Source organism: Passer montanus, unplaced genomic scaffold, assembly GCF_014805655.1.
Source record: "Passer montanus isolate IOZ18808 unplaced genomic scaffold, ASM1480565v1 scaffold11, whole genome shotgun sequence".
NCBI lineage: Eukaryota > Metazoa > Chordata > Aves > Passeriformes > Passeridae > Passer > Passer montanus.
The window spans coordinates 23,300,757-23,320,766 of record NW_024357613.1 but is presented as its reverse complement, the minus strand read 5'-3'; the positions used below and the strand labels follow the sequence as shown (position 1 = coordinate 23,320,766).

Genomic DNA, 20,010 nt, shown 5'->3' with positions numbered 1-20,010 from the left:
TTGTATTGAGCAGCAACCCAATGTTTGCACAAATTATACACAATAAAGTCAAGATATATTTCCTGAGTAGTGAGAGCTGGTTTCTCAGCTAGTTAGCTCATTGGTGCATGAGCATGAGCAAATTTGGGAAGTAGTTTAGTTTTTGCTGTGAAATGTGTCAATGCTGAATTCAGTTATGTTTCATCTGCCTTTTATTATTCATTTACTCAATATTTTAGGATCTCTCTGTAACTCTTCGCACCAATATTTTTAGTCCACTGATTAGTACTACCAGCAAACTTTGCCACCTTACCAGACAATCTTTTCTGTCTGATCTGCATCCATAATTCAAAGCCCATATTTCCAAGCAGATTTCTCAGGAACTCTGTTTGTGACTTGTTCCAACCCTGGTGCTGTGGACAGGAACACCTTTGACTAGACCACATTGCTCAGAGCTCCATCCAACCTGAGGAGGGCTGGGGCATCCACAACTTCTCTGGGCAGTCTGTTCCAGTGCCTCACCACTCTCACAGTAAATAATTTATTCCTAATACCTAATCTAAGCCTGCCCTCTTTCTGTTTCAAATACATCTCCCTCGTTCTCTCACTGATGGAATGGGGTTGCAACTGGGACCTGACCCACGGTTTCAGCAAGATCTCAGGGGCAACCAGGGTCATAATAACAGGGGAGAAAGTTAGAGGTGAACGTGTCCTTACCTCTGCCAACATTCAGTCTGCTGACTTTTCGGACAGGTATTATGCAAGGCTCATTTTCATGCAAAACACCTTCTGTTCCTGAGGGAGGGTGGTCCTGTCCATGCTGCCCTTACAGAGGCACTCCAGCCCAGCCTGTAGCTTATTTCTAATTGTGCACTTGCTGACCTGGGCCAAACCCATGCCAGAGAATGCTCTGGCACTGGGTCAGTATCACTGATTATGGGTCAGCTCTGGAACTTTTGCTTTGGTCCTGTGTAATTTGCTGGAAGTTCTGTACACATACAATGGCAGCCCAGTGCTACCAAAACAGCCTTCGCCATTTTTTAATGATGTTGTAGGAAGACCAACTGTTTCCTTGGCAAAACATAGTTTTAGATTGTTTCTCAGCTTGTCAGCTGTGACATTTGTCATCAAAGAAAGAGTTCAAGTTCTTAGTTTTGGATCAAAGATTTTATGTAGCTTGTCAGGGTGCTAATAAAGTGTTTAGAATTCTGGTTGCTGGCTGATATCTGTCACTCTGTTAGCAGAGTCAGACATAAACATATGACTCAGTCAGCATTTGAGTACATGATGTTGTTTAGAAAATGCTTCCTTAAAAGCATTTCTACAGCATGCTTTTGGAAGAGGTTTCTTACAAAAGGAGAATAGCTTATCCTTGGTGGTTTCAGGTACCACAATGGGCTTTTGATTGGATGGTTACATGGTGTGGAGGAGCACCAGAAGACCACATGTCCTTTGTCTGCATAATAATGACTTGAAAACAACTGTTCCTTTCTTTTTAAATTTCTATTTACCTTTATGTTGAAATCCAGACATTTTACGGATGCTTTTCAGAGATATTGATAGAAAAATAAGTATCTTTTGGTGAATCCTACAAAGTCATGAAATGTGGACTAGAAATTCATTAAATAAGCACTGTATCCTTGAAAAAGTTGATCTTTGTAATGAAAACGTTTTTGATCCATCTTGACAGTTACTACTCTTAAAAAAATTAGTATCACTGCATGCCTGATTTTTTGCTTTCAGTTGAATATTTTTTCTTACTTGATGAGACAAATGAAAAGGCCCCAGTCTGTGGAGAGGAGGGAGTGTAGAAAACACAAATCTAAGGGAAGGTATTTTGCCCCCTGGGCCTTGCCCTGCCTGGGAGTGTTGTGCTCCTGCCTGTCTCTGCTGCCTTCACCTCAGACCCCGGGCTGTGCTGTGTCCTTTCCCAGGGCAGAAGCAGAGCACAAAATACCCTCTGCACCCTCCCCTCCAATGGACATCCCGCTTGCCCTGTCCTTGCTGGATGCCTGCAGATCTCGTTTTAAGGTGATCCATGACTCAGTTTACACACTATGTCCAGCAATCTCAGCTGCATCATTCTAAGCTTACTTTCATAGTAAACTTCTCTTTTTCCAGAGTGACTGATGAAGTGTATTACACTTATAAATAGGCAGCAGGGTGTTATTGAGTATACATATTTATTTTATAAATAAATCTACTAGTGAATCAAGTTTCTTCTCTGCATTTTTATACCCAGCTGGATACTGAGGATGGGGAGCTGTGACAGCACTTATTTCTCAGTCCCAGCTGGGCAAGCTGCCCCTCTGTGCTGCAACCACAGAAGGAGCTCAGCAGCAGTCCTGTTGTTACCTACATCAGTTGTGACAGAGACCACTTATTTTCTGTGGGTTAGTCATAACAGAAGAGAATACAACTGACTCATTTAAAAGTTTAAATTCAATCACAGATCTTGGAAGACTTGACTACTTTAAAAATTCCAGTGAGAAAGTGTACTTTTTCTTCCTTTTTTTTTTTTTTGGCTCACTGAACATGTCTATTTTAAAATTATCCCTTAGCCTCTATTTAGAGTTTATGCCACAATCCATCTTGTCAGATTTTACAGTAAGAATTAAAAAAAATATTCACAGATATCCTAAATTGAGAAGGTAATAGTCAAATTTTTTGGTTGACTGGTTGACAATGAAGGAATTTTTTCTTGCTGAAATAATCCAATTTGTGTGAAATGATGAGTATCACATATCCATGCTGATCAGATCCTCTAAAATTGTACTTTTCCAACTGAACTCTTAAAGATGCTGCCATTCTGTCACCAAGGTGAGTGTCTCTAGTGCTGGCATGATTGGCAGTGGATTGCTCCAGTGGGGTGCACAGAGCAGCTTCCTGAGCCAGGGGAACCTCAGAGGGAGCTGGAGAGAAGAACTGGCTGGATGGCCAGGCTCAGAGAGTGGTGCTGAATGGAGTTAAATCTGGCTGGTGGCCTGTCACAAAGGGAGCTCCCCAAGGCTCAGTATTGAAGCCTGTTCTGCTTAGTATCTTTATTGATGATCTGTATGAGAGGATTTAATACACCCTCAGCCAGTTTGCAAGTTGGGTGTTGCTCTTCTGGGTAGGAGGGTTCTGTGCAGAGGGATCTGGACAGGCTGGGTAGATGGGCTGAGGCCAATTGTATGAGGTTCAACAAGGCCGAGTGCTGGGTCCTGCCCTTGGGCCACACCAACCCCATGCAGAGCTACAGACTGGGGCAGAGTGGCTGCAATGGGGCCTAGTGGGAAAGGACCTGGGGTGCTGGTCAGCAGCAGCTGATCATGAGCCAGCAGTGAGCCCAGGTGGGCAGGAAGGCCAGTGGCATCCTGGCCTGTATCAGCAATAGAGTGGCCAGCAGGAGCAGGGCAGGGATTGTCCCCTGTGCTCATCACTGGAGGTGTGGCCTCAGTCACACCTCCAGTGCTGGGTCCAGTTCTGGGCCCCTCACTGTGAGAGAGACATTGAGGGGCTGGATGAGTCCAGGGAAGGGCAACGGAGCTGGTGAAGGGTCTGGAGCACAAGTCCTGTGAGGAGCAGCTGAGAGAGCTGCGGGTGTTTAGCCCGGAGAAAAGGAAGGTCTGGGGAGACCTTACCACTGTCTACAAGTGCCCAAAAGGAGACTGTTGCAAGGTAGTGATAAGACATGAGGAAATGGTCTCAAGTCATGTCAGGGAAGGTTTATACTGAACATCAAGAAAAATTTCTTCAGGCTGCACAGGGAAATGGTTGAATCACCATTCCTGGAATAATTTAAAAGATGCGTAGATGTGGCTCTTAGTGATGTAGTGGGACTCTGTTATCTTACAGATCTTTTCCAATCAAAAAAATTCTATTCTACATGTGTATCATTTACAGTACCTGAAATCAATAGTATTGGTACTCCACTTTTGGTACTGTCTTAAAATTTCCACTCATTGGACATAATATTCTGCAGGTATTTAAAAGATGTATAGATGGCGTGCTCAGGTACATGGTTTAGTTTTGAACTTGGCAGTATTAGGTTTATGGGTGGACTCAATGATTGTAAGGGTCTTTTCCATCCTGTGTGATTCAGTGACTCTATAAAATCCAGCACGCAATCATACTGCTATTATTCCCCAGCAAGACTTTTCATAACATGCTTCTGCCTGGGTGTAAGTTAACAGCATCACAGGTTGTCCTTCCTTCCTTCACAGTTACTGTTTTGAGGAGCCCACTGTGAAAGCAGATGTGTGGCTGTGCATAAATTGTGACTTGAACTTATCAAGCTGCAGCTGAACAGCCAGAAAAAAAACAGCCAGCAAAACCCACAAACCATGGTCTGACAGCTCTGTAGCTATTTTTTGTCAGTAATAAACACATGCCAGTGATGAAATTCTGTGCCTAAAAGCAGCTCTTGGCACCTTTGCCCACTATTTGTATTAGAAGTAGTCCAGGCAGCAGGACACCCGAATAATTTTGGTGGTGAAACACCATTTCATTAATTTCATTAAGAAAATTTATTAAAATATAGTCAGTACAGCCCCACCAGAATTGACTTGTCTAATAAATATTCCGTAAATGATAAGGTATTTTATGTGATTCTTCTTCCATCTCTTTTCTCCTGGGTGTGCTATGGGTCAAGACAAAACCTGGTGTCATTCGTCCTGTGCTGGTGAAAGGAAAGAGTGCACAGCAAAAGGAGGAGCCTTATCAACCCAATCCTTTTAAAAAGTACCTTGAAGAAATCAGTGATCAAAATATTGAGCAGGTGAGTAGCTCTCACTCTGAAGGATTTTGTAGCCTCAGCTAATTTCCCTAAAGATGAAGGAATAAACAGATCCTTGTTTTGTCCCGGTCACTTCTTTTTTTTTTTTGCAAAGTGAGATGATTCCCCAAGGGGCACCTGGCTCCTAAAGGAAAGCTAAGATAGACAGGTGGGCTTTCTACAGGGCCATTTTTTTTGTGATGTAAAAACCTGTACGTTGAGAAGAGGACCTTTTCATGATATCTTTAAGAAACATTGTAAAAAAGGGGGTTGAAATCCTGTGCTTCCCTGTCAAACAGATGTCTAGACCATATCTACTAGAAAGTGCTTCCTCCATCTGGGGTCCAGACCTGAATCCTCCCTGAAGAGAAATGACAGCAAGGACTGGGCAAGGCTCACAGCTTCCTCTCCAAGGCAGACTGCAGAGGAGCCCCAGTGTGTTTCTGTTTCACTTCCAGTGCACAGCTCCCCCAGGTCCATATCCATGTCCCTCCACAGACTGAGGGTACAGCTGTACCACCTGTGACGGTGGGGCAGCAAAGATGCTGTCTCCTCCCACAGCCCTGTGCATGTAGCCATAGGATCACTTTGCAAAAACACATCTTGGACTGTGCTGACCTGTATGAAGCATTATTTCAGAGAAAGTCCAGATAAATGGCTGTGACAGCCTTTCCTGATGTATTTGTTTGTGTGCATTATTGGGAAAAAACCCTTTAATATTATACATAATCTGAATGTCCCTGTAAGAGTTTGTTATTAACCTATCCAATATGTTCCAAATCTTCTATCTGGAGGGAAGTAAAATGAAGACAATAGTCCTCTTGTCAGACACAATGTGAATAAAATACCTTACTAATTGAATTTCTCTTACTCCTGTGCTTCTCTACTCACATTAGACATTTTTGCAAAGGCAGCCCTCTCTTCTTCCTTTTAAAACAGAATTTAATTAAGAATTTAATTTTAGCTCTTTCCATTTCTCTCCATAGCTCTGATTTGATGTAGAAAAATCCAAGAACTCCTCAAGTGTACTGCAGCAGTACAGAGGAAAATAATTGTGGTAGGACTGGGCTCCAGCAACACATATTGATGGCATCAGAAGGTTTCCATAGAATGTAGAGATTATATAAAATAGAAGAAAAAATGAATAGAAATAGTGATTTACAGTTTGACTTTGAACTTTTGAGGTTGACAGTGAATATTTGAGTTCAGTGACTACAGGTGAGTTGATAGTGAGTTATTAATGCTTTAACTTACTGAAAACCTTCAGCATCCAAGGTGCTCTCATTTTCCTGGGATGAAAGAGCAGGAGAGTTATCTGGACATTTTACTATAGAGCTTTTGCCCATGGCCACCTCAGCAGAGCCTTCCTCTAAAGGCTGGGGAAGTCCAGACCTCCCCTTCATCAGGGCTGGACACTGATTATGCTGGCTATGGCTTTATTGATGAAAGGATTATGTAATTCACCAAACGTCCTCTTTTCAGACAAATACAAACCTGGGGTTATTGCCAGGGCTTGAAGCATTATGACATTTGAAGCTAACTGTGGAAACCAATCAACTTACACTTTATAAATTACGTGTGGCAGATATTGCTGAAATACTGACAGCGTAATAAGTCTAATATTGTTGTTACAATAGAAGGCAAAGTTATTTATATGAAAGCTACACATTAAAATGAACAAAAATTACTGCATTATCTTTAATAGACAGAAAAGTTGATTTCACAATTAAGTTCAGTTTTGCTTCCTTCATGTAAACAAATTATGTTGTACACTTTATAGTACTGATAAATTGGTATCTTTGTCCTAAGCTAGAGTAATATTAGAAGTTGCTGTAAAATACATGTTATTTTAGAAGCTCTTTATAAAGACATCTTTGTTGTGAAAAAAAGAAGTAATGACTTGTATTCAGATGGGTTCACTTAACAGAAACTGTTTTTTTTTATGTGAGAAATGGCTATATGATTCTCATTGTGGTCTCATAGAACAATTAATAGTATAATAATATGTGGACCTAGGGAAAACACTGAAGTGCTGAACAAAACAGCATATGCTCTTAGTTTCAGCTTCTGCCTCCCAGAGCAGGTTCATGGTACTGGTATTATATCCCTTCTGGGAGGAGGGGGCCTGGATGCCCAAGTGAGGATGTTCACAATCTTTCAGCACCTGTGAAACTTTCCTGAGGGATTTTAGTGCCTCTAGGAGGGCTGCAGCACTGACTGGAGAACTGGGCTTGGTGCCAAGACAACAGCTTGAAAATTGCTCTGGTTTTCTCTAGCTGTGGGTTTTTAGCCTGTAAAGACTAATGACTCATTCTCCCCCTTCACCTGCTCTCAGTAAAAGCATTTTTGGCTGCACGGTGGCTGACTTTCAAAGAGGGGGAGCTCTTCCTACCAATATTCCCCCCAAACTGGGCAAATTTACTGCTTTCATGGGATATAAGAGCTGGGAATTAAAACTAGGAGACTGGAAGTTAGGCATTCTGTTCTGTGTGAAAGAGCTGGTGCTAATCTGTCCTCAGATAAGAATTTAGGAGGCATTGATTGTGGCTGTGGGCCAAAGTGCTCATACTGTTACAGATTTTCCCTGTTTTCCTTTGAAGGTTTTCCCAGTCATGCTGGGAGGTTCCGATCTTACATTTCTATTCTCTCCCTCTCTCTGAGTTTTCTTTTCCTTTCTTTCAAATACCGTTGCCAACAACAACCTCTCTAGGTAGCGTTGCTGCCTCTCCTTCACGTAGCCCATCTTGAAAGGACAAAGCCTTTCAGACTGCATCTTTGAGGAGGGTAGAGAGTAGATGTGATTCCAGATGGCATCAGCTTTATTAATTTATCTCTTTTGATTTTCCTTGGACCTCTGCAGTACCTCCCTGCCCCGCTGAACCTCTCAGTGTGACACTGAGCACTGGTGACTATGTGGGTGACATTCAGTTGGAGACATAATGATGCAGCCAGCTGTAACTGCTGACCTTCAGCTTCACATCCCTCTGTTGAACACGCTGTGTGTTCTGCACACCACAGAGTAGCTTGTTTGTTTTTAATTTCATTGAGAAATGTTGCTATGTGGAAAAGTCAATTTCCTTTAAAAAAGAATAGTTTTTCTTTTAACAGGTAGATGATCTCATACAAATAATCCAAAGTAATTAACAGAGAAAAAAATATCTAAATTAGCAAAGATCATCTGGAAAATATGTAGTTCAGCTGACAGAAATCATTCATCATCTGCGTTCTGGGCACAGTGTATATAGATTTAGACTCATGTGTCAATAACATTTATAAACCAAGGAAAAGCCCCAATTTATTTTGGCTTTTTTTTTTCATGTTAGCATTTGCTGCCACCTTTTACTATTTTTTTCCCCCGAGGGTCTATACAACTGGTATTACTGTTACCTAGTGGATATCCACCCCTCAAACACTTTTTACACACAGAGTGTAATGTTTTTGAGGTTCCAATCCAACAGTATTAAGCTTCCCACATTTTTAGATGCCTTTAGATACTGGAAATTGTATTTTTCCCATCATGAGAAAGAATTTTTTTCCTCTTAGTACATTTCAGTAGCATTCCAGGAATTTTCTAAGTATATTCCACTTTGCTCAAAAAAGAGCCATGAAATACACTGGAACTGGAAATAAATCTGTAACAGTGCTGATACGACAGCTTTATGAAGATTTTAATTTGAAATTGGGGAAACAATTTTTTTTTTTGAGGAAAGTTAAGCATTTTGGTACATAATTATATAAAATGACTCATAAAGAATGTTAGACAATTCATGTGCTTGCAAATGTTTATTAACAAAAATGTTTACAGACATCTTTGTCATTTAAAAAATAAATTACTTTGGGCAATGGAAGAAGAATGATAAGGATGAACTAAAGAGATATTAGCTACATTTGGTGTGAACCTGTGTGACCAGTTTGCAAAGGATTAGCATTAACAGCAGCTGGACTTGTGCCTTTGAAGAGGCACGGCAGGAGGCAAGGCTGGTGTGAAGTGGCTGGGCTGCTGCCGGGCTCTGATCCTCTGTTTGCTCATGCTCACTCTTTTGGTGGGCGATGCATTAGCTTCTGCTGGAACTAATCACAGCTCTTGTCACAAATTTTCTGGTTCTTTGACTCAAAGGCACAGCACAGTGGAGTTGCTGGTCTAGACAGCCAGCCAACTAAGTGAGAATCCAGGATGTATTATGTCAACAGCCTTGACAAAATCTAAGTGCAAGATGTGTGCCAAAACCTGGGTATGCCTCCTTGACTCTATCCCAATTCTTTTGAAAATCTCTTTTTAAAAGGGTTGTATCCCTAGGTGCAAAAAGAGCATACATATTGAGTTTTCTTAACCAGAAACACTATTAACTGCTGACAACTTAGAGCAGCAAAAAATATTGTGTATGCGCCTTCTCTGGTTTAACACTTAAATGTCTCAAAAGTCTTGTTGGAGCCTTGCTAAAAACCCTGGACTGCTCCTGCTCATATACAACTGTCTTTTGTACTTTTCAGACACCGTTTTTACATTGGTTTTGTTCCTGTTTTATTAAATCCCCCAAACATGATTGTTTTATCCTAGCACAGGATCCTTTAGGGATTTTCTTTTGTGTTGCTTGAGAACCAGTTGAGCTGCAGGAGGGAGATGCACTGGACCCCAGTCAAAGTATGACTGGTTTAATGGGACATCTACTGCAGGTTTGTGTATGTGCACTGTCATGCCAATGAAAATATTTAGTGTAGATCAATTGTATTGGCATGAAAGTTTAATACCTTTCCTGGTTAACCATCAAGATCTATGGGACACAAAATGGTGCAAGACAAGCACTTTGCTTTCTGCCCAAACTTCTTTTTTTGCACCCATTAATTTGTTTCTGTTTACTTTTTGTCTCCTACACCCTCTGTATCCAACAAACTGATCCCTCCAACTAAGTCCCCTTTGTGTCCTCCATCCATCTCCCTCACCGACTGTCCAAACCCTGGACTTTCAGCCACTTCTCTTCCATTGTGAGTGATGTTCATGAGAATCCTTATAGCCCTTACAGACACAACTTTTTGTACAATAAGGTGAGCATCAAGTATAGTGTGATTTGAGATCTGTGTAGGCTGTTGTCATTTTAATTCTAGGCAGAATCCAGCTGAGTCATTAGGAGATTCAGTGCTGGCAAGAGCTATGGGAGATGTATCTCAGATGAGCCTGTGTGTCCAGCTTCCCTGGAGATATTGCAGCTTTTTCTTTCCTTGACATAGGTTGTGTTGTGTTTGGCTTTCTCTAGACCAGCTAGGACAGGCTCCCACTACTTTTCATTCAAACTATTTCTTCTTTAAAGCATTAGTGATCTATTTCATCCCTCATACTCAGATTAGTTTTAACATTTACCCTCACTAAAGTAATGGGGTATTTATTTTTTCATTGGTGATTGAGCTAAGAGAAACTAATCTGAGTGAAATACAGACTTTTCCAGTAGCTCTATCTGTCAAACATGTAGTTTTTTGCCAGTGCTAAGTGAATGAGGTTATTACATTTTTATCTTTTTTTAAACAGCATTGGAGAAGTTGGACAAAAATCTCTGTAGTCCAAGGGTGTGAGTAACAGGGTTGGAATTAATGAGTTTTGTAAGGTGAAAATTGTGTCTTATGCCTAAATTGAAGTCTTTTTGATGAGCAGCTGACACAAGGTATTTACAGTACCTCAAGAGAGCCCCTGCCCTACAAAAGCATCAGTTGTGGAAGTTCATAAAAGATGCTGTTTGAAACCTCTCAGATGCATCTCTTCTCCTTCCTCTTTTTCTAAGACAGAATCTGGCTGCAAATGAGCAAACCTTGTTTCCAGGAGAGGCTGTCCCATTCTGAGCCATACAGTGTACTTTGTTTGGGACACAAGAGGTTAAAATTGGGTGGCATTGGATGCTGTTTCTTTAGGCTGTGCCCTGGTTTCCTCTTCAGGGGAAGTACCAAGGTGAAATATATGTCACTAGTTTCAGGCACACTTGACAGGGAGTCAAGACTGCTTTGGAAAAATGTGTAATCTCTGCAGAGGATACATGTTGATCAGCTGTCACACTCTAAAGAAATACCTGGAAATGCCTTTCTCTCTCCATACTAGAAGCATAGTTTGGGTTAATAGGCAATGTCCCTAGTGTTTGATATTGGCACCTCCATCCTGTGGGATTTACAGATGTTACCATTTTACCCACTTATGAGGACGAGCTAAAACTAAAACTAAAATCAAGCTACCATTCTGTCTTTGAGACAACCTGAGCAAAAGCACCTTCTCCCATCTGAGAAATTGGTTTAAACAGAATAAAAGTTCTGTTTAAATTTTTACTCAACTGGGCTCACATATTTACTTAGGCAGATAAGATTTTACAATCAAATATTTTGGACAAGTTCCTGGTTCATTGTAGGCATTCACATGAACAAACAAGTAGTTTGTATGACCAATAAAACCATTCTTTATAATGAAATGGGTATTTACTGTTGCTAATGAAAACAATGCTAAAAACTCAGAAATTTTAATAGAAAAGTGAATAAGTCAGGGAAAAGACGTCTGAAGGGAGCTAAGAGAGTGTAATTTTATGGTAGATCATGTCAGCTGTTCTTTGGCAAACAGAATAATCAGATGTCGATACTGGGCTATTTTAATACAAACAGAGTTATTTTCACCCCAAAAGCAAATATTTATCAGTTAGAATTTTTTAATGTTTCTGTTTTGTTCTGTAATATTAACATTCATTGATAAACAGAGGATGATTAATTTTGATTTTTTTCTCATAATCAATATTTAACATTTGAATCATTATATTCTGATAAAATTCCTAATGATATTTGCCTGTTATTTCCTGCACCACCCAACTAAAGTCTAAAGTAATAATGTTTTTAAAAAGAAATAATTAAATTTATAAGTACTTGCATTAGCAGAAAATATAGCACAGCAGACACAGGATAAAGTGTTGAAATTTCAAACAGTTACACCCATTCTGTAAGCAGCATCCCAACAGCATGGGAATTTCTTTCTATTCTCTACTAAACCTGGACTATTTTCTCTGTTAGGTCCTTGAATTTTCACCTTTCCACTTCTATTCTTTAAGATAAGGAATAACATGCAGTGACTCACTCGCTGTCTCTCCAGCCACCCAGTAAACACATGGTCAGTGTCCACAGGGTCAATCTATGAATGATAAGTTTCTAATTACATGTTGTGTTTTGCTTCACCTTCCACTAGAGGGCAAAACCTGCTGGTAGAAATTCTTATGACCATTTGAAAGAGGTTAAAAACGCAGTATTGAAAAGGCACTGAAGGTCACAGTGAATTAAATTATTCTCCACCTGCAGTATTGTTAAAAAATTACCTTAAACAAGTGTTCCCTCAGAAAAGGGAAATGGAAATAGTGAAAATTATTACCTACGTCTTATATTAGGGAGACTGGATATGGTGAGGACCTAAAGCCAGTATCATGTCATTTGTTGGCTCAGGGTATAAGATAATGTCAGCTGTATTGATCTGAAATGCTTATTGAAAGGGTACTGTGGTGTTGTTTAGGCAGGCTTGACTTGGTGCCAGATTGGTTTTTTTGAAGTACCTGAATCTCTATAGGTGACGATATTGCAGAGATCAAGCTGAAAGATAGACTGGGCAGTTTTTGTGGATTATAACTCTTTGAAGTGATGAAACACATAACCTGTGTCCCAAATAATTTCACAATGTGCTTTTAAGATTTGATAGAAGGAGGCAGTGGGAACTAAGGTATTGTTTCTCTCTCCTCACATCTGTGCACAGGCTACTTCTGAAATAAAAATGTTGTCCACTTCATTGAGCTGATTCTGTTCTTACTTGCCATGTTATCTCTCTTGTCCTCTCCTTCCCCACTCTATTGCCCAGCCACCTGGTGCTGCTGCTCTTATTTGAACTCCCCAGACTTGAATAATTATGTGATTTAAAAGTTTTATTATTAAGAAAGCTCCTTTTTCTTTTGATTGCAACAAAACAACTCAGGAAAAAGGAATGACATAAAAGTGTTGCAGTGATCGAGAGTCAGAGGAAATGTGGAGCTCTGTGGTTTACTCCAAAGCATGGTTCTGATGGGAATCCCTCCAGTCTTTAAGGGAGAAATGTGTACGGTGAAAGAGCACAACCCTGCACCTGGGATACTGTGTTCAGTTTTGGTCCCCGCAATTCAAAAAATATGCAGACAGTCTGGTAAGAGTCCAAAGAAGGGCCACAGATGTGATCAAAAGACTGAGAAGGACAACCTGCCCTGTGAGGAAAGACTGAAGGAGTTAGGTCTTCTTTCTGGAGAAGGGAAGGCTCAGGGAAGACCTCCTCACAAGATTCCAGTACTTAAAAAATAGTTAGTGTGAGGACAGAGGCTTTCTCTTCTTACGGAGGCACATGGAGAAGACAAGGTACAATAGGTTCAACTAGCAGTAGGGGAGAATTAATCTTGTTTTACCAAATAATTTTTTTTTTGTGAGAGGGACCAATCACTGGAACAACCTCTGTAGGGATGTTTAGAATCCCCACCACAGGTTTTTTCAAGATGTGTTTGGACAGGATGCTAGGTAACCTCACCTAAGCTCTATTTCCCTCAAAAGGCTGGGCCCTTCCAATCAGTGCTGTTCTAAGATTCTGTGTTTTATAGGAGGCACAATAGATGCAAATGCCTCTCAGGGCAGAGACAACTAGCTTTTAGAAAAATAGCTATTTTTTGAAGGAGAAAAGAATGATTTGCTCAAGCAAAGAGGCAAGAAATGAATGAATGTAGCTCCCTCAGCCTCTAAGCCCCCAGTGCCTTTCAAACGTTTCTTTCTGTCAGCAAGCACTGAATACACAATTTATGAACACCCCTCTGAAAATCTCCCTGTTTGTTAAATATTTATCAGCACAGCCTTTGAAAATGGATTGGAGGGAATTGCCTTTTTGCAAGCAGTGTGAGAAATGTTAAAAAATTACCATTTCTGTCTGGTCAGGCATTACTTATAACAGTAGCTTTAATATCCAACTCTGTTCTCTTTAATATCCAAGTCTGTGCTCAAGCCAATTTAATTTTTTTCCTAAATGGTCTAAATGGAATTTTCTTGAAACCACTAAATGCAGTCATGCCGAAAGTGTCAACTTTTCATAATCACTTGCAGGTCTCCAGGCTCATAGGTAAGCAGAATATTTAAAGGGAGTCTTTATGATTTTTTAAATGAAATTTGTGGTGTTTACTTCATCATCCAATCTCCTACTCATTGGAGTTTGTATTTGATTAATAGTAGCATAGTGGGAAGTGACATTCTGTGAATACTGCAGCCTTTCAAGGTTGCCATGGAAAAGCACTTTCTCCCAGACATCATCCCAACAGCTTTTATTTTCTAGAAGACAGTTTCTTTCTCTCTTTTGAACTTTGGTATTTAAGTGTTGCACTTGTGTAGGTGTATTGTGGTTGATCAATCTACTATCTGTGACCCAGAAAAATTGCTTTGGTGTAGAAAATATATCAGAGGTAAACAAGTCAGTTCATTAGTGCTGAGCTACAAATTGGACCTCCTCGTGGGGAAAATATTAATGATTAATATTGCTGTGTCTTCTTTGTGTATTATTTTTATAGCATTTCTTGGGCTTATTGATTTAGTTTAATGATATAATATTTAGATGACATTTCTATCAGTTTTGACTTGGTTTGATAATGCCTTCAGAATATGTGTCTAGAGCCCCTGCTCAGTTCATCTTTGAAGAAAGGTGTTTAACTCTAAACACTTTTTAGAAAGATCATAACTTTCTAAACATAATCAACTGCTTTCTTTCAAAAGCCATTGAATTAGCAGCAGAACTCGAAGGTCTCTTAGCCTCAACAGGAGACCCAGGAACATGCCCTTGACATGGAGGTGTCCTAAGTCTGGCACCACCTGGAATGACCTCACCTACCCATTTCTCTGGAGACAGCTCTTCCAATGATTACTGTGTCACTGCTTTTGGTCTGGGCAGTTTGACAAGTTTGTTTCTGCCCTATTTTCAGTAGGAGAAGCTGCTGATGGTAGCACCCTGGCATTTCTTTGGCGTGCTTCTGTTAATTTAGAAAACGTGTGCACAATGCAATGGGATCAAGCCCTAGCAGGCACTTTCTGTGCTTAGAAACCAAAACGTGCTTCCCAGTGAACACACCCAGGAGTGTTCAAGTTTCCTCTTGAAACATAATTACAGCCACTTCTGTTTCCTTCTGCCTTTTCCTTTATACTGGCTGTCTCTGCTAGGACAGATTAAACCAGTCTTAAGCACCAAATAGTGCTTTAAGATGTTTTGTCTTCATTAGAAGTCTCTACATAACAAAAATTTGAGTGAGTTCATCCTTACATCTGGCTTTCTAAGGTGATGGAATCTCATCTTCTGCACAGTGGATTTCAGACAGACATTTTTTTATACAATAAACATTCCCAAATATAACAGAAATTCTGGCCCTGCTTAAAAACTCACTTTTAAGAACAGAAGCAACCCAGAGGTAAAGGCTCTTATTAATTATCTTATCATTAGCAGAAATATATAATTGAGTGAAGAATACCAAATCAGATTTGGTGTGTATGAAACCTGTATGAGAAATAAAAATTATACTTGTGCACTTTTAATTGAATAGCGTGAAAAAACAAGGCCTGAAGGAAAAAGAAAATCATAATTATTGGAAACTATCCCAAAGCACTCGAGTTATACAGACATTTTTATTGCAAGTATTTCTATAACGTATACTCTGAAATACAGTCCTAATTCACTTCAATTGCAGTTATTTTACATAAAAGCATAAAAAATAACTGGTTCTGGTGAAATTCCAAGAATCTACTCAGATCTTGAATTCAAGAAGTCAGTATTTACTGATTACAGAGATGTTGTGACCTAGCTTTTTCTCAGTTAAACACTGGATATAATTTTAGTAGTTATAGTATGGGCAGAATATGATCCTAATGCAGATTTTTATATAATAGGTGACAATTACAGATGTGCACTCTTAAAGATTCGTTCAATGTTTCTGGCTTGAACTTAAAGTAGCTAAGGTAAAAGATCTTTTGCATCAGAAACTTGCTCAAAAAACTTGGATTTTTCAGTTTAGCAGCTAATCTGGTAATAAAATATGTGGGGGAAAGACAGCTCTGAAAATTAAATCAAATTCATTTCACAGCGTCACCTGGAAAGCAGTTAGAATTCTTTGGATGTTTTAATTCAATTAGAAATGAGCCATTTCCTTGGGCAAGAAGCATCTAAGCACTGACTATTTTAATGAGTCCATAAGTAGTTCACAGTCAATATGCTGAGAGAAATTTCAAACACTTGTGTTGGAAATTTTGACATTTTCTCTCCAATACAGATTAAAATTTGAAAATACTTGAATATTCCAGAAACCAACATGCATCCTTTGGGTTACATGAACTATCTCAAAGCAGATCATTCTAATCCATGTAATTAGAAGAGGTTTGTCTCTGCAGCCTTACCCTATGGATGTGTGGATTGAGTTCTCATGCCTCAAGTCTTCATCATGGGTCTGGAATCCTTGCTAGCCATTAGCTCCCATAATCACCAACAGTGAAATCAGCCGTGCAAGGAACTGCAGCACTTCATTAGCCCACAGCAGAAGATAGAGGCTCTTAACATGATTGCCACAAAGTGGATAGTGAAATGCATTATAGTATTTTAGGGAAGTGATCTAAATGAAACATCCAAGACAGAAAACACAATTTTATGGGTTTTGGCAGATGGGTTTTCTTGCAATTGAATGTTTCATTTTAATTTTCTAAATTGTTAGCAAGAATTTGCAAGAGGAATCAAAATATTTTGCAGAAAGCTTAATTTTTGTTGTTGTTGTTCTTGTTGTTGTTCTTGTTGCTAGTATTTTTCATTGAAAAATAATTTTTGGCAGAAAATCCTCAGTCCAATCCATTGTGAACTGGCCCTGCATGTGAAGTTAAAGTCAATCTGGGAAAAAGCAGTCCAAGGAAAATTAGTGTATTGCTGGGCTTGCATGCATCTCCCTCCCACTCCACTTACAGATGAGGAATCCTTACTGCAAAGCCCTGTAACTCTTCCAGCCTCCGGTGTTCTCTGGTGTTAGGTTGTCCAGAAGCTGTGAATGTGCCATCCCTGGAACTGTTCAAGGCCAGGCTGGATGGGAATTTGAGCAAGCTGGTCTAGTAGAAGGTGCTTCTGCCCATGGCGAAGGGGTTGGAACTAGGTGATTTTTAAGGTCCTTTCCAAACCAAACCTTTTGGTGGTTTTATGACTCATTCTATTTAGATTCAAATCTCCCAGTCTCACTGCACTCTGGTGACCTCTGGGCCATTGTCTGGTAAGAACCTGTCAGGAAGCCATGCCTGCATGACAGTTGTTTCTTTTTTGCAGGTACTTTCAGTACCTGGAAAGAGTTTTGAAATCTTCAAAATAAAAGCACACGGCTACAATAGTGTATAATAAGGATTTGCAAGTCTGTCAGGATGATTTATTGCAGAAGTCTGAAGGCACATTGCAAATCTGTATTGTGATTGCTATTTCTACTTTACTTTTCCTTTTCACAGAGGTACAAGATGCAAAAGAATTTGGTTCTTAAGGACTGAATCTTTGAAATAAATTTTATACTGTGTCATTTCAAAGAGACAAGAGACATTATAATCATAAATTGACTCTTTACATGATATTATTTTCTTTCCCTTTAGTTGAAAGTATTCCTTTCTGTGCTTCTGTGGGTGGTTTACCATTTATTAGTTCCCATTTCTCATAAATAAACAGTCAATTCCAACTGGAATGCTGAAGATACTCTTACCTACCATGGTGGCTGTCTTCAGAGGGTAACTGTCTTTGAGACACATGGGAACCAATGCAATTTAGAAGATAAAAGTTTAAACTAAAATAACAAAATTAAAATGGAAACAGACCCTTTGTATTACATAAAGAAGTTAAATGAAAGCTGAACATCACAGACGTTCCTTCTGAGAAACTTTTCCTAAAAATCCGTATAATTGTCTCAGTTGAAAGCTCCGGGTCATAATCCTCAGTTATAACTCCTTAATAGAATAGAAGATAGGACAAAGCCATTAGCTCTTCTGATGAGTTTTGTTTCATGTTCATTGTGACTAAGATAAAGCGGAGAGACATAAAACTTTTAAATGAAAATATTTCCTTGTTGTACATGTTTAAATTACTGTTTTTAGTATTTGAGAAATCAGCTGTTTTTCCTATTGTGAAGGAATGTATCTATGTTTAATAAGGGTCTAGAGTACCTAATTTATTTTCAAAGGGGATTAAAGACTTGACAGAGTAGTGTAAATGGGAATGTTCTCTGGTTACTATAGTCGAAAAATTCTTCTTATGTGTGTTATCTCTCAATGGATCCAGTTTTAAGCTGGTGTCTCAATTAGCAAAGGTTGCGGACCCTCCAGAGAGTGACGTAGATTTATGAAAAAAGTCTTACACTGAGAACAATTCAGAAAGCTTTATATTAGTTCAGAGGCAGCTGTGATTCATAGCACAATAAAGATCAACTGACCTTTTAAAGGCAAATATGTCTTGCTGATTACAGAACTAAATGAGCAAAGGTCTAATAAAGATATTATATAACCACCTCTTTCTAAGTCTTGTCTTAGTCTGTAAGAGGTTATTTTAAGCAGGTGTATAATTTCTCTTTGAAATTACATGCTGCTAGTACTTACATATTGTAAAGATACTCTGCTCTCCTCAGTACAATTTTTCAGTCACAAATGCAGATTTGCCTAGTTTGCTCTTTCACTGTTCTTAGAAATAATGAAGAAAAAATGCCACATTAAGAGAAATCTGAGTAACATCTGGAAAAGTTGAAAATTGTTGATTAACCTTATAAGAGTAATGCAGAATTTTGTAACTGTCACAGGAAAAAAAGAGTAGTAATTATAAAAGCAATATTCATCAACAGACACAATATTTTCACATTTGCATAGGAGACAGGGCTTCTTGCCAGCTGCTTTGACCTGAAGATGAAAGAATGCCAATGACAGAGTTTGATGAGGTCTCACTGATACTACACACCCATAAAAAGTACAAAGTCCTACTTGCATTCACATCTCAGATCTGGTGGACAAAACCCATTCCTGTATGACTCTGATAGTCACACAATATCTAGTAAGAAAGGGCTAATCCAGCCTCATTCTGCCTACTTCATGTGCTGGTACTTTGAAGTTGACTGTGTCATGCACGGTCAAGAACACAAAAAAATCATATTTTTAAGGAAAAATCAGGAAGGAAAGAACAAGATTCTGTAGCCTTTTGGTTAAACTCAGGATAAGTGTGGGACATTTTCTACAGCAAGGCAGACACATTTTGGTTTACACTGACACGTGATAGAAATAACACTGGTAATCAGCCTCTGGGTCTTTGGGCTGATGTCACCCAGGCGAAGGCATTCATTTCCTTTGCAGCTGGCAGAGGCAGAATTGCATGATTTCAGGCAATATCTGAACACCTTCCTTTCAGGGACCTGAAAGACTAAGTATTATTTCAGCAGAAAAAGGGTGCAGTACTTGGCTTATGTGTTCTATATTCACTAAAGTACTACTTAAAGTTCTTTGAAAATGAGCCATATGTTACTTTCTTAAGACTAGACCCACCTGACTAGTAGAAAGCATAGACTCTTCTATGGTAACTTCAAGGCGTTTTGGTCAGAGAAGCCTTGTGGAACCAGAAAGGACTCTATATGGTTGACTAACGATTTTTCTTCATTATTATTTGGTGAATTCCTTGCCTTCTTTTAATTAAATATCTCCAAAACAATTAATATTAAGAGGATCTCTCCAGAAAATAGGAATAATTTTCCTCCCTATGGAGACTGTCACACAGTTTGGCTCTTTGGTTTGAAAAGAGGATGCTATCAAAATAAGGGAAGCAATCTATTTCTTGGACAAAAAAAAGTAATTACTTTTCTCAGGTCTAAGGATGGACTTGGGACCTCATATTCAAGAAAAAGGTAAGGCAGAATCATGACTCAGAGGGGTATTTCAGGTTAAGAGGGCAGGCAGTGAGTACCAGCAAGAAAGGCCAGGATGAGATAACACAATAGAAGTGCATTTTTCATTGATTTTCTCTCTGTGCAATTTGAGAAAAAGGTGTTCCTTTCTCAGGTCACTGCCTGACTAGGGAACTTTTCTTTCTTGTGAGCAGTGGAGAATTCTTCTTAGAGACTTAGCTGTACATCAGAAAGTGAACAGAATATGAAAAATACTTTCCTTCATCTCTTTGTGGTTGACCCTTCTTACTTTGTCTGGGGCACAGATATGCCATATTCTGATGAGACAATGAAAATCTCAACTCT

General features: G+C 39.3%; 1 protein-coding gene across 13 annotated transcripts in view; it reads left to right on the top strand.

Moving 5' to 3' along the window:
* Positions 1 to 20,010, top strand: part of LOC120510162 (muscular LMNA interacting protein) — a 103,178-nt gene that overhangs the window by 71,828 nt on the left and 11,340 nt on the right. For 9 of the 13 annotated variants that reach the window (XM_039725727.1, XM_039725708.1, XM_039725789.1 and 6 more), the window contains one exon: positions 4,613 to 4,738. The exons of the other annotated variants lie outside the window; for them this stretch is intronic. In XM_039725727.1, the coding sequence (XP_039581661.1) occupies positions 4,613 to 4,738 (126 nt within the window). The remainder of the gene's footprint in view (positions 1 to 4,612; positions 4,739 to 20,010) is intronic. 13 annotated transcript variants of the gene reach the window in all.